A 13,475-nucleotide genomic window follows, 5' to 3' on the forward strand; every position below is an offset into this window, starting at 1 on the left:
TCGAAAGTAAATTATGTTGAACCCTATAAAAGTGTTACTAATTTGTCTCAACGAAATATTAAAAAAAGTTGTATACACTTGAAAACTTCAACGCACAAAAATTTCGAGAATTATGTTCTGTAACTGTAACTATATTTACTTATAAATCTCATTACATTTTAATTTGGGTTTTCAAGTCCAAAGATAAAACGAATTCCAAATAATCTTTTCTAAAGTCACACAAAGACTTTACACAAATCTTAGTTTAAAATGAATAAATCTGAAACTAAAAGGATTTTTCTTACGGTTAGAAAAATTTTCCATATTAGATAACAAATCATTTTTTTAAGTACTTGACTTCAAGGAAATTTGCATTTATATAAGAGTCACGACCAAAAGTCATTGCTAAACTGTCGGAGAAATTTAATAACAGGATGGAAAAAAATAACAAAATGTATGAATTTATGCAGAGAAAGAATATAAGAGGGCTAAGATGTTTGGTTTTTTTTTATAAAAAAGAACAAGTAAATAGATTCAATTGTTTTGAAAATAAAATATTCCATTTTGCAACTATAATTTGGAAAACATTTACTACATTGAAATTTCGAACTTGGAGGGAATATATGCAACACTTATGAATGTAAAATTATTTTTTTCTTTAACTTACATACAGAAAGTACTGTTTCTTTTGAAATATTTCTTTGGAAAGATGGTTCACATAAAATGCTTCAGAAGAACACAACTTGATTAAGCACGATATGGTTCTATTTTTTTCCTTTAGAACTAAAATATTTTTTTTTATGTTTGAATTAATGTATACCTTGAAGCTTTTAGAATATAGATATTAATTTTTATATATCAAAAGCAGCAGCATGTTTGCAAAACTCTATGACTGAAATTATTTTCCATCCCAGAGAGAAAGCATTTTCTTATTAATGCTTCAGAAAAATTTCTTTAAAATATTTTTAAAGTTACGGAATATTTTAAACTTTCACATAATACTTTTTAAGGAATAATGAAATGTCTATTCCAATTGTTTTTTTAAGTATCTGCTTATAATTTTAGTTCCCAGCAACCAAAATAAAGTGTTCAATTTTTGTGCTCTGTATGTACATTTTTATACACGCAGAAATATATGTGCTACCTTTATGAATGTTATATTACTAATTTTTTCATTCAACTTACATACAGAAAATACCATTTCTTTCAAATCATTTATTTGGAGAGATGGTTCACACAGTAAGTTTCAAGAGAACATAACTTGATCAATCACGATAAGATTCTATTTCTATTTTGAAAATAAAATATTTTTTATTGTAATGTTTGCATTGATGCCTTGCTTGAAACTTTTAGAACTGAGCTATTAATTTTATACATTAAAAACAGCAAAATGTTTATGAAACTGTACTAATTAACTAACCCACTAAGAAAACATTTCCCCACTTATGTTTTAAAACGTTTCTTTTAAGCATTTGCAAGGTTATAAAATGATTCGATAATTCAGCAGCTTAGCAAAATATTGAATTATCTGATTTGGATAATCAACAATTGCTTCCTAGAGTCAAACCATTAACCCAACATTCTTCTAATTTTATTTATCTTCTATTAGATTTCGTGAAACACAAGAAGAGGTCCTAAAATAAATCTAATTTCAACTACCCTCAAAAACAAGCAATTAATGAACTTAATTCTCATTCTGGCATTTTCATTACCAAAGCAGGTAAAGGTGGGTAAACTGCTATACTCAACAAATCTGATTACTAGAATCATGTTGAAAATATGTCGTCTTCTAACTCTAACCTTTCTCATTCTACTACTATTAAGAACAAAAGAAAATAAAAAAAATCTTTCACTTTCTCGGACTGCACTAAACGTAATGCTATTCGTTCTGTTAAAATCGTGCCTGTTTTTATGTCCTCCCTCAAGTTTACAAACCTTAACTGGTTTTTAGACTGATAGTCTTTAACACTGATACCTTGTGCTGTAAACTTACTCGCTATATAGGTAGCATCATCTCATCTCTAACTTTTAAAATATCCATGCTATAAAAAATTCCTATGATTTTGTTTTCAAACTAGCACATATTTCCTCTCTAACGAAACTATGCTTTCTCTTGGTGTTATTTTTTTTCCCTCACTAATGTCCCCATTTCTAGTGCTATTGATTGTTTAAAACTACGGAAGCAAGAATTTCACTATAATTTTATTAAAATTAAAAATATTATTTCCATTGTCAATTCCTGTGTTCAGCATACGGTTTTTAATTCAACTGTAATTTTCTACAAACAAGCTGAGGATTTAGTCATGGGCAACTTCCTCTCTCTCCCATTCTTTGTGATATATTCATGCATTATTTCGAAGAAAAAGCTTTTAAATTTTTCAAATTGTCATGATGGAAAAAATATCTGACGGCAGTCTTATTGTCTTAGTAGACTTTAGTAGAATAATGTCTTAGTAATCAGTGATACAGACTCTCAAGAGTTATTTTCTGCTGTTAACTTGGTAAACCTCAGCATTCAATTTATTTTAGTTGCATAAATTGATTCAACTTTACAGAATTTCAGATGTTCCTGTAACTAAACACGCTGATAACTTTTCACCTTTGTTTTTCGTAAACATTTTGCTATCTCTTTGCACACTCATTTTAATTCGAATCAATTTTATTTTTAGAAAATTTCTGCACTTCATACATTCATTTTTGTGTCACTTAACCTTTGCTCCGATTCCTTTTCTTTAAGCTTCGAACTTTCGCGGAAAACTTGCTGTTAACAGTGAATTTAAACCTCCTATAGTTGATTTAGCTTTTGCTAAATTCACTAGACCCAAATACCCTCATTTTCTAATTCTTACACGTGAATTTGTTAAATTACCATTTTTTTCTCCCGTTTATTAAAAAATTGCTAACTTCCTTTCTCGTTTTGGCTTTAAAAGTCAATTATGGCCCTTTTAACAAACTTAAATTTAAGTCTTTTATAAGTCTTGTGAGTCTCTCCTATAAGCCCATGAGTCTCCTAACATTCAGTTTTTAAAATAGCTGAAGAATTTATCGCATGTCTTGCCAGTGCGACCTTGGCTATATTGGACAAACCAAACATGCTTTAAATTTTAGACGTGAGGTGCACGATATGTCGGTTATCAAAAAATCGATAAATCTTCAATTGTTGCACATTGTTGGAATCTTGGGCATAAATTCATTTTCAAAAATGCCAAAATTATTATCACTCCTGTCACATCAGCTTATATTGCTGCCCTAGAACGTTGCTTCATTCATATGAACCCTGATTCCCTTGTTAAGGACGTTAACGCGTGGAAAGGCATTTCACTTTGATTTGCCATCTCAGTCACAGTTGTTTTTCTCGCTCTGTTTTTTAATTTTTCATTTTTGTTGCACTTTCTGCTACAGCATTTTTTTCAGTTTTGTTTCTCACCATTTGTTTCTCCATTTTCTGTTAGCAACTTTTCGTTTTATCTCTCAAATCACTTTTGCTTCTTCTCATTTACATCTGGAAAACCTTGACAACGAGCCTCCCACTTTTGAGCACTTGAAATATGTCAATTTTCATTTCAATCTGCATATTTTTTTTAATAAAGTAATATCTTATTATATTATTAATTCAAAGCGTTATTTTAAATATGACTCAAAATTACTTTATTTCATACGAATTTAACTTCAAATTTTATAAAGAAGCATGCTATAAGCTCATTATTAAATTACACCTAAAATTTATCGTTTAAAAGTTAATGTATTGATGAGAAACTAATATATTTAATTATAAAGGAATTGGAAATCTAGATACTTCAATGCCTATGCATTAAGTCCTTTTTCTAAGGACACATTAAATAGGCATAATAAAAAGGGAATTTTACCGAATCTTTTCTTCAACCTTTATTCTTTATATAAAAAAGATAAATTCAGGAGGTTTTTTGAGAATCAATTCTTTCATAGATGAAAACTGGATTTAAAGGTTACACAATACACAGGAGAGTATTTTTTTTATTTTTTATTTTTTTTTTTTTTACAATGTTGAAATTTTCAAAAGAAACGAAAGAAAGAAAAAATAGAGAGAAATGTGCTCATGAATACACTTTTGAAAACATATGAAGTAACCATGTATCTAAACGTAGAATGTTTTCTCTTTTAAGGAATATCGGAGAATTTTTAAAGAAAACAATTTTTAGGTAATGCTTAACTATTTATTTTTATAATCTTCTCATTAATTTTTAATTTTTTATTCCGATGTTTTGTATTTATTTTAAAAGAAATTAAATTAATTTTGCAACCTTTTTAAAAAACGTCAATGTTTTCGTATTTTTTCAAAAATATTAATTATAAAAAATCTGAACAAAAATGCTTAAAAAATGATACAATGCTTAATATTGCATTGTAACGCTACGTATAAAATGCAATTTTTTTAGGCTGACATAAAATTGAAACAGATCCGAAGATGCTAATTTCTTGAAATAAATAAAACTTTCATCCAAATAAAAATAAATATTTTGTAATAAACTGGCTATTTTTTATTAAATTCTCTTGTAATTAATTAAATTGAAATTAATTAATAAATTTTCTTGTAATCATGGGGTATTAAATGGATGATTGATTTTTTTAAACATTTTATGGGGATTATATTTTTTTAAACATCCCTCCAAGGAAATGACATTTTTTTAAGCATTTTATCATAATTTCAACGTTGTATATGCATCGTATAAAAGCATGATAAATAATTGTAAGATCAGAGGAAATAGAAAAATGAATAGTAAATGTACGACTTCTCAGAAATCCACTAAACTGAGTAAATTAATTGCAGATTTAATTTAGCTTACAACCAAAAAGAGACTAATTTTTTCTGTAAGCAAGAAATTTATCCTAGTGTTTAAAAATCAGCAAACAAAGATGTATATGGAAAAAAATCACCTTACATAAAGTTAGGTCATTTGTTGGTCATTTTATTGAGCATTTAGTTAGGTCAATAAAAAGTTGCACGGAGAATCCTTTTTAATCTCATTACCAAAATTCACAAAATTTTCACTGTTTGATAAAACAAATAGAGTATAAAAGTTATTATCAGCAGCAATTAATTAAAAGTTATAAATAAATTATTTTTGCTTAAAATATTTGCAGTGAACTGCATCAAAGATGTGTAAAAATAAATATAAAGTGATTTTAACAAACAAATTATGAACTTTAGTTGAACGCTCACCTACTAATTTGTAAGTAATAACATCTTGTAATTAAATAAAATATATTTTATTAAATAAGCTTCTGCATAGTTATATATAAAAAAGCAAGTTTTTCGGAGAATTCCCGGTCATGTGTTTGCTGTATAAATTAATTTGCAATAAAGAAAACAAAAAACGAAAAAAAAAAATAAATAAATTAATAAATAAATTTAGTAAATAAATAAATATTCATTTTCTTCACACTCAATTTTTCTGGAGACAAAGTGAAACATTTCAATAAAAATCAGTACATTATTTATTTTAGAAATTATACCGAGTTCAAAGGTAGTTAAAAATGAACTTTTTTCTCTTATTTCCATGCCCGGCACGATAAGCTTTAGAGGATATTTGTTCTTCTGTAGCAAAAAATTTTTTCTCTTTTTTTCAAAAAAAAAAAAAAAAAAACTTTGGAAAAATTATTTAAAACGTATTGTACTATTACAAAAAAGAAAAATCAAATGATAGTGATACTTATATATCACCTTTAAATTATTTTGCCAATACACTGTAATAAATTATTGCAATAAGTAACAATTCCGGATCAAGTTATAGTATAACGTGCTAGAATTTTGGGTGTATCTTCCGTAAAATCTATTTTTACCCTAAAATCTTATACCGGAATTTTAACAGTACTATTTTTTAATTACGGTGATTCAGTGATTTTGCAGTAAATATTACAGTGAAAGTTACTGTTTATCAGATTTTTTCTTCCATAAAATTTAGCGGCAAAGAGTACTGATTATCTGACCACTGACATTTTTGGCTGTAATTTTTACGCTTGTAGCCAGTAAATTAATTTTGGCTTTTTTCTTTTCAGGATCTCCCACCTACGTTTATTCGGGAGGATCAACAAGCTGGGAAGACTGGTGGACGTATGACGGAATATCAGGCAAGTTTTCATCCAACTAAAAATACTTCATGTTATTAATATTTAATTAATGTTGATTAAAATTATACTGGATGTAATGCAAAGAAATTTGTAGTTAAGAGTTAGATTTTACATGTATACAAACATTAAAATTTTCACAATGTCAGAAAATCTGAAAAATCTGAAAAAGTTTTCAGAATTTAAAATCATGAGGAGTTTTGCACATAAAAAAATCCCACAATGAACGCGTAAAGACGTAATAAACCAAGATAAGCATGTCAGATTCATGGATTCTTTTATCTGAAATATTTAGTTACAAACGCAGTTTCTTCTTCAATGTTTACTTAAATTGCATTAGAAAACTAAGCTTAAAAATGTATCAAATACATTATTTATTGAGTAATATATTCGTGGTTGAACTTAGATTGATCCTTATCTTCGAAATTGATACAATCTAGTCAATATTTACTGCTGATAAAACTATTGCGGGAATTTCAGTTTTTATATTAATAAAATTATTTTTTATGAGAAGACATGTTTGTATGACATGTTTTTATGATATATATTTATGACATGTTTAGAAATAATAACAGCAACGGAATTACAGTAACATAAAATAAATGAGAGTAGATGATTCGGAAATTATCTTGTCTGACGTTGTTAATTACGAAACTAGTTTATTCAGTGCATAATTAGAATAATTTTAATGCAGGAAATTTAAAAAATATTGATGTTATAATTATTTATATTAAAATATTTTAGTGATTGAATTTAGGTTATCTGTAATATTTTTCTTTATAAAAGTACCCTTAACCCTTTTTATCGTAAGGAAAAAAATATTGTGGAATATTTTTTATTTCTTTCGCAAAATACATTTTTAGCGGAGAATGTTTTATACCATAATCCATACAGTGATATTTAATTAATTCTAGGGTTCAGTGATTTTACAGTATATACTGCAAAAATTACTATTTATCAGATTTTTCCGCAAAATTGAATTTTGCGGTAAAAAGTACCGACTCCCTGAGTGCCGGTACTTTTTACTGTAATTTGAATAAGAATTTCTTACATTGTAGGACCTAGAAAAGGTTTAAATTAAATAATTAGAAACTGGCAGGTGGTAGTCAGTAAAGGCTTCTAAAATACGCGTACTTCAAACAAAAATATGTTAATGTTTTATTAAGTAATGAAACATGTGTTAGTATATAATGGAACATATGTACATAAAAAAACATGTATTTCTCTAAGTTTAAATCTTTTCCTTCGTTTAAATGCTAAAATTACGAAAAAATATTTTAAAAGCTGAATTTAAGTTATCTAACTTTCATCTTATATAAACTCGTAAAATGTATTTAAAATAAAACCCTAACGTAGATTCGTATTGTTATAAACTCAGATGTACCACTTCACTTCTTAAATTACAAAAATAATAAAGTTTAAGAAAAAGTATGTTTTTAATTAGCATTCTTAGTCTTATTTTTCTGACTTAAGAATCAAGTTTTCTCTTTCAAATAAAAATTGAATGTGTAAATGAACTTTTTAATCAAATGGCCGCTTCCTTTGTTTCAAGTTTTTGTTCAGTGTAATGAACTATGAGGAGCTAAGAGAAAAACTCAGGAGGATTTTTGATTTTTTTTTTCAAAAGAAGTTTTGTCGCTTTCCTTTTTACAAAGGAATGTAACTTAAACATAAAAGAAAATTTCATTAAATCATACAATTCTTTCCTTCCTTTAAATAGAGTTTTTCGCAATTTAAAAAAATATTAAAAAGATTAAAATAATGAGGATTACTATTCATTTTAAAAGTAAACTGCTTTGGAAAATAGCATATGATGTGCGATTTATGTATGCTGCATTTTAAAGCATATCAATATTTTTTCTTGGTACAAAAATAGATTTTTTATGATCAATTTTCAATAATCTACACTATTATAGAAATATCCGTTTTTTATGTATTTTTTATAATTTTTAAAGAAATAAAAAAGTTATTTTTATTTTCTTTAGTATCCAAATTTTTACTTGCTTTTTATTGTTATTTATATATTTTTTTATTCTATAAAAGAAAATAAATAATAGCTTAATAATACTATCGATCAGAATTTTCAAAATCTTTCAATATTTTATGTAATACAACTTTCTATATTACAAAAATGATCATAGTCAATGTAATAAATAAGAAACTTTTGAAAGTTTTGGTAAATAATGTTATATCGACAAAATGCTAATTTATTATATTAACTATAAAGTTGAATGAAGCTGTTATATTATAAATTTTTCATATTATTTTCAGTAAATATTGACTTTTCCAAAATGATAACTGTTATAACGCAAAAATAGAACATTTTGTTACACTTCTATGGCCAGTTTGAAACATCTCAACAGTGGGCAGAATCTAAAACTTTGTAATTTTCAAAATTTGGACATTTTAAAGGAATCTGAAAACTGTTGATATTAGGAATATTAAGCATTTCTTTTAAAGTATTTCTAAATATATTATAAACAATATATGGTTCATTTCTGTCATGAAAATTGATTTTGAGAAAATTCTGTGAAAAAAAAAACATTTTCAGACTAACATAAAATATCCATAGTTATGTTTTTACGAAAGAGTACATTGCATTTGCAAAATGCACATTGCATTTTCAATAATTAAAGTGGCTATTGGATGATGGCTGACATGCAACTTTCTAATTGCCATTTGTAAAACTTAGTCGCCCTCTGGCCGATGGTGAAGGTTTTATTATTACCCGATACTAACTGTACACATTACACAAAACTAAGCAATTTCAAATGAGGGAAATTAAATAAAAGTTAATTTATACTGTATTGTAGTTCTACAAAGTAAAAAATAAATAAATAAGAATATCAAAAAATTTGCATTTACTTACTGGTAACCCTAACAACAATCCTCAATACAAAATTATATATTTTTCCTGGACCGTTAAACAAAATCACATTAAAAATGAAACGTAAAAGCTATTGTGTTGTAAAGACGAAAATTTTTTTTCCAGTTTTTTCTGTCTACTATTAAGAGCAGTTCTGCCTCAATTTCTGATAAAATTCCTAAAAATGAGGCAATTCAGTTAAATTATAATAAATAAAAGCGAGAAAAAACCTCCTTGAAAACAATTCGAAATCTAAAGAGGAAAAGTAATAGCTGAATATAAAAAAAATCTTTGAACATATTTTTTGCGTGAACTTTCTATATTATACATTTAACGATATTAACTGTACCTATTAATGCAAAATTGAGCAATTTCAATATAAGGAAATTAAATAAAAATTAATTTATATTGTATTTGTAGTTCTACAAATTAAATAAATAAAAAAAAGAAAAGAATTTCAAAAGATTTTACGTGCTAGTTACCCTAACAACAACCTTCAATATAAAAATACCTATTTTTCCACGACAATTCCACAAAATCACATTAAAAATGAAACGGAAAAAGTGTTGTTTTGCGAAGCTGACAATTTTTTTCAGTTTTCTCTGTCTACTATTAAGAGTTATTTTGCACCAATTTTCGATGAAATTCATAAAAATGAGGCAATTTAGCGAAATTACAATAAATAAAAAAAATGAAAAATTCACCTTGAATACAATTCCAAATCTAAAGAAGAAAAGTAACCATGGAATATAAATAAATCTTTGAACACATTTGCTGCGTGAACTTTCTATATTATACATTTAACACAAAAGAGCCTCGAATCAAAAGAAAATGTTTTTGCTTGGTCGTGCTTTTGTAAAATTTTGATCCTGCTCACAATATAGTCTTTTATTGGATTGACCTTCCTTTTTACGAATTGCTCACGGCATCGGCCCATTACTATTCGCGCTGTAATGGGCTAGTTTAGAGAATGCTCTTTTACAACCCCCATCTTTACAAATTTACTCTACTTTCTCTTATTAAGTTTGGAATTGTTGCGTGAAAATTCCCCTACCGTTATTTGCTTTGAGTAGATCTCTACGTCATTTCTGGCTGACATTTTCTGTAAATTTGCATAACACAATTGAAGAAACGAGTAAAACTTTTACTTGAGCTAGTATGAACATTTTGATGTAGTCTAATCGACAATTTTAAATGGGAAGATCGGTTGAATTTGCTTCGGATGAGGGTGGAATTACTGGAAATATTCACAATTTATTTTAATATTACTTTCCGGTGAAAATTTTATTATCAAGATGGTAAAAGTCCAATGTTGTCTTAAGCCGAATTTTAATTAAAAATACTATTTTCCTATCTTTAATTAGTTTTATAGCAAAAGTGGTTTACTTTTGCGTAGAAACTTAATGTCAATATAAGTACCAGTAATACTTTTATCATTTAATTAAAGGTTATATTTGTTTAAAATCTATTCGAGCTTAAAAGGATTATTTTATGTCTGAATGATAAAAAAATTAATCCTAGCAAGTTATATATTTATTATTAAATAAGAAATTCGAATATTGATTTATAAATTTTATTAATAACTGAATTATTAAATCATTATTTGTTATAAAGTCATTTATCTGGTCTGTATTAAATTATGAATCTAATCAAGTTAATCACATGTAGTAAATTATATAATCTAATTATTTGATCTAATTATTACTTGAAAAATTATTTACATGAATTATTTAATGTATCTTCTACAATTTTTAATAAGTAAGTTTTATGAATTATTTTAAATTACTTTTAAAAATTAATTTTTAAATTAAGTATACAAACTGTTTAGAAATTCAATTAGACAGGCTATTAAAACTGAAATCAGACCCATCGAAATGCTGAAACATAAGGCTTGCTTTAAATACACATTTACATTCGAAAAGGATCAAATAATGTATGATTTGTTCATTTAATTAGATGAATAAAATTAAAGTACAACATTTCTTGTAAGATACAAATATCTAAAAGAAGTAGAAGAAAATATTTATAGTTCCATTGGAATTACAGGATGAATATTGACAAGAGAATGAGGAAGAAATGTTAATATCTCAAGAATACATTAATTAATTTGTTCAAGCCATGAGAATTGTAACTAATATTAACAGCAAAGTGTATTTAGCAGAAACTCATTTGGGATTATTTAATTATTTTCATTACAGTTAAATTTTTTAAAATTTTAATTATCTTAATTGGTAAATTTTTTATTTTTTTAATTTTTACTTTTGGTGCTCTTCTTTTTTTCTTGTCACACATTAAAAAGGGAAAAAAAAGAAAGAAAAAGCTTTTGCTTTCTTTGGCGAGAAAATTTTGAGCTTGCTTGCATATTAAACCTGCTTCAAACATTTAATTTTATTGTAGTGTAAGTTATAAATAACTTAATAAATCGTAACTTTAATCGGGGAAAAATACTAATGATTGAATTAATTAAGAGTAGGATTAAATGAATTATTATTTTTTTCACGATAGAAAACATTCCTTTTAAGAAACATAAACAATCCTTTTAAAACATGAAAGTCGCATATTGATATGATAAGATTCAGTATAAATAAAACTAGATAAGATATAATAAACAAAAATATCTAATTAGAACTATGCCTTAACTAGATGTTGCATTTTAATCAATTATCGTGCAGAAATTTAGATACCGCTTTCTTACGTGCCAAAAATTTTCGAGTTATTAAAAAAAATACCGATGGAAATTGAGTTAAATTTTTGTAAGTTAACTTACACACATTCGTAGGAAAACATGAAAATAGTTAGAAGAAGCAACAAAAAAAAATTTGGATCGAAAATATTCATTCTTACTCCATTAAAAATTCTGCTAGCTCAATTTTACATGTTTTCTAACGTAAATTAATCCTAGTTTGAACAAATTCATTTTTGTTTTCTGTTAGAAATATATTAAAAATTGCAGCTATCAAAGTTATGTTAGACAACAGTTCACATCCCAAAGAAATGTAAAATGATATACTATATTCCGCTTAAAAAATAACTTAATACTTAAATTTAGAAAAAAGTACTGAAAAAAATTAAGACTATTTTTTAATCTCTCTGCTCCAAAAGCGGTTTATCTTTCAAAAAAACTATTTTTAAATATAAAGACATATTTTTGAAGAAAAAAAATTGTTTTAAAGAGAGTACTAAAATCACCGCAAAAGTAAAAAAAAAATAGTATTTGCTTTTCGAAAAGACAATGAAATACTAGGTAAGGCACTGACCTATCAATATTAAGAATTCCGGGAAATCTTCCGTAGCTACTTAAAGCCCACCAAGTTTCAGATTGAGCAAAAGGAAACTTTGCGTAATGTTGAAGATATTGCTGTAATCATGCCATTGGTCACGTAGAACTTTAACCTCCATGGCCCTCCTAGCTCATGATGGGCTGTTGAGGAAATGCTTTTACTTTTATTCGTCATTTGAAATAAACTCTAGAAGAAAACAACTCCAAGGAAACAATAAATGAGTTTTTAATTATTGATAAATGATTTTTAAGATATCTTATTTTTAATGTTAAGTACTTCAGAAATAAAGTTCCATCACCCTATACAGTTTAATGAAATAAAAAAACTACTTTTAAATGTGAAATGGATTTCAATTTACTGCTCGAAGAACATACTGCTCCTCATTCAAATATGTTTTGAATATTCATTTGCTAAATTATGAAATTTCACGTAATTTCCTTAGCAAATGTTCGATACCAAAGCGTTTAAAAAATTCAAAATCACTTTGAAAAAGTCATTTTTTTTAAATTTCACTATCGTTACTAGAACAGAAAATTATATTACTGTGATACCACAATTGGCATTACATATTTATTTTCTATCTTTTAAAATATCTTTCATTACTTAAGCTTTTTTTTTATTAATAGAATTACATTTAAAATAAATCAAAGACTTAATCTTTTAAAAACGAACATGAACATATAATATTTATCCTTCTCTTATAGATCAATGCAACGGATACTTTTTATTTCATTACTAATCCAAAATTAAAATCTATTTATAACTTTTATTCTAATTTCTAACCGCAAAAATGTTTCAGTTGCATAGTTGTAATAATTCTCATAAATTTGTTGGCGACTCGTGATGGCCAAGGTATTATTTTAAACCCAATATTGATATGCTGGTTGGCTTTGTTTTGGCTATGTTATAATTTATTAAATCGCCAATTTTGGATCTCCTAAACATGCTTCTGTGCCCGTTGGGAACAAATTACACGTACTTTTTAATTTGGCTTTTGATTAGGCAGGTTGATTTGTCTCCCACGGCCTGTCCTTATTAATATTATTATGCAAAATTGATTCAACTGAAATTCTTATGGATAATATGTATATTTGGTACCTCGAGCTCTGCAAGTATATAAAATAAAAGCTTTTTATTAATTCTGATCCAGTTCAAGTATTATATTCATCATCTTCTGTTTTCATCGCAATCTTCAATTTGTCAGTATTCTTCAACTTGGCCCACTATACAATATAAACTCCAAC

General features: G+C 26.4%; 1 protein-coding gene across 2 annotated transcripts in view; it reads left to right on the plus strand.

The window, feature by feature from the left end:
* The window catches only part of LOC107451042 (carbonic anhydrase-related protein 10-like), a 295,406-nt gene that overhangs the window by 88,926 nt on the left and 193,005 nt on the right, over nucleotides 1-13,475 (plus strand). For both annotated transcript variants that reach the window (XM_071187499.2, XM_071187498.2), the window contains exon 3: nucleotides 6,016-6,087. In XM_071187499.2, coding sequence (XP_071043600.1) covers nucleotides 6,016-6,087 — 72 coding nt within the window. The remainder of the gene's footprint in view (nucleotides 1-6,015; nucleotides 6,088-13,475) is intronic.

This window comes from Parasteatoda tepidariorum, chromosome 11 (assembly GCF_982258835.1).
Source record: "Parasteatoda tepidariorum strain Cologne lab strain chromosome 11, Ptep-v5.0, whole genome shotgun sequence".
NCBI lineage: Eukaryota > Metazoa > Arthropoda > Arachnida > Araneae > Theridiidae > Parasteatoda > Parasteatoda tepidariorum.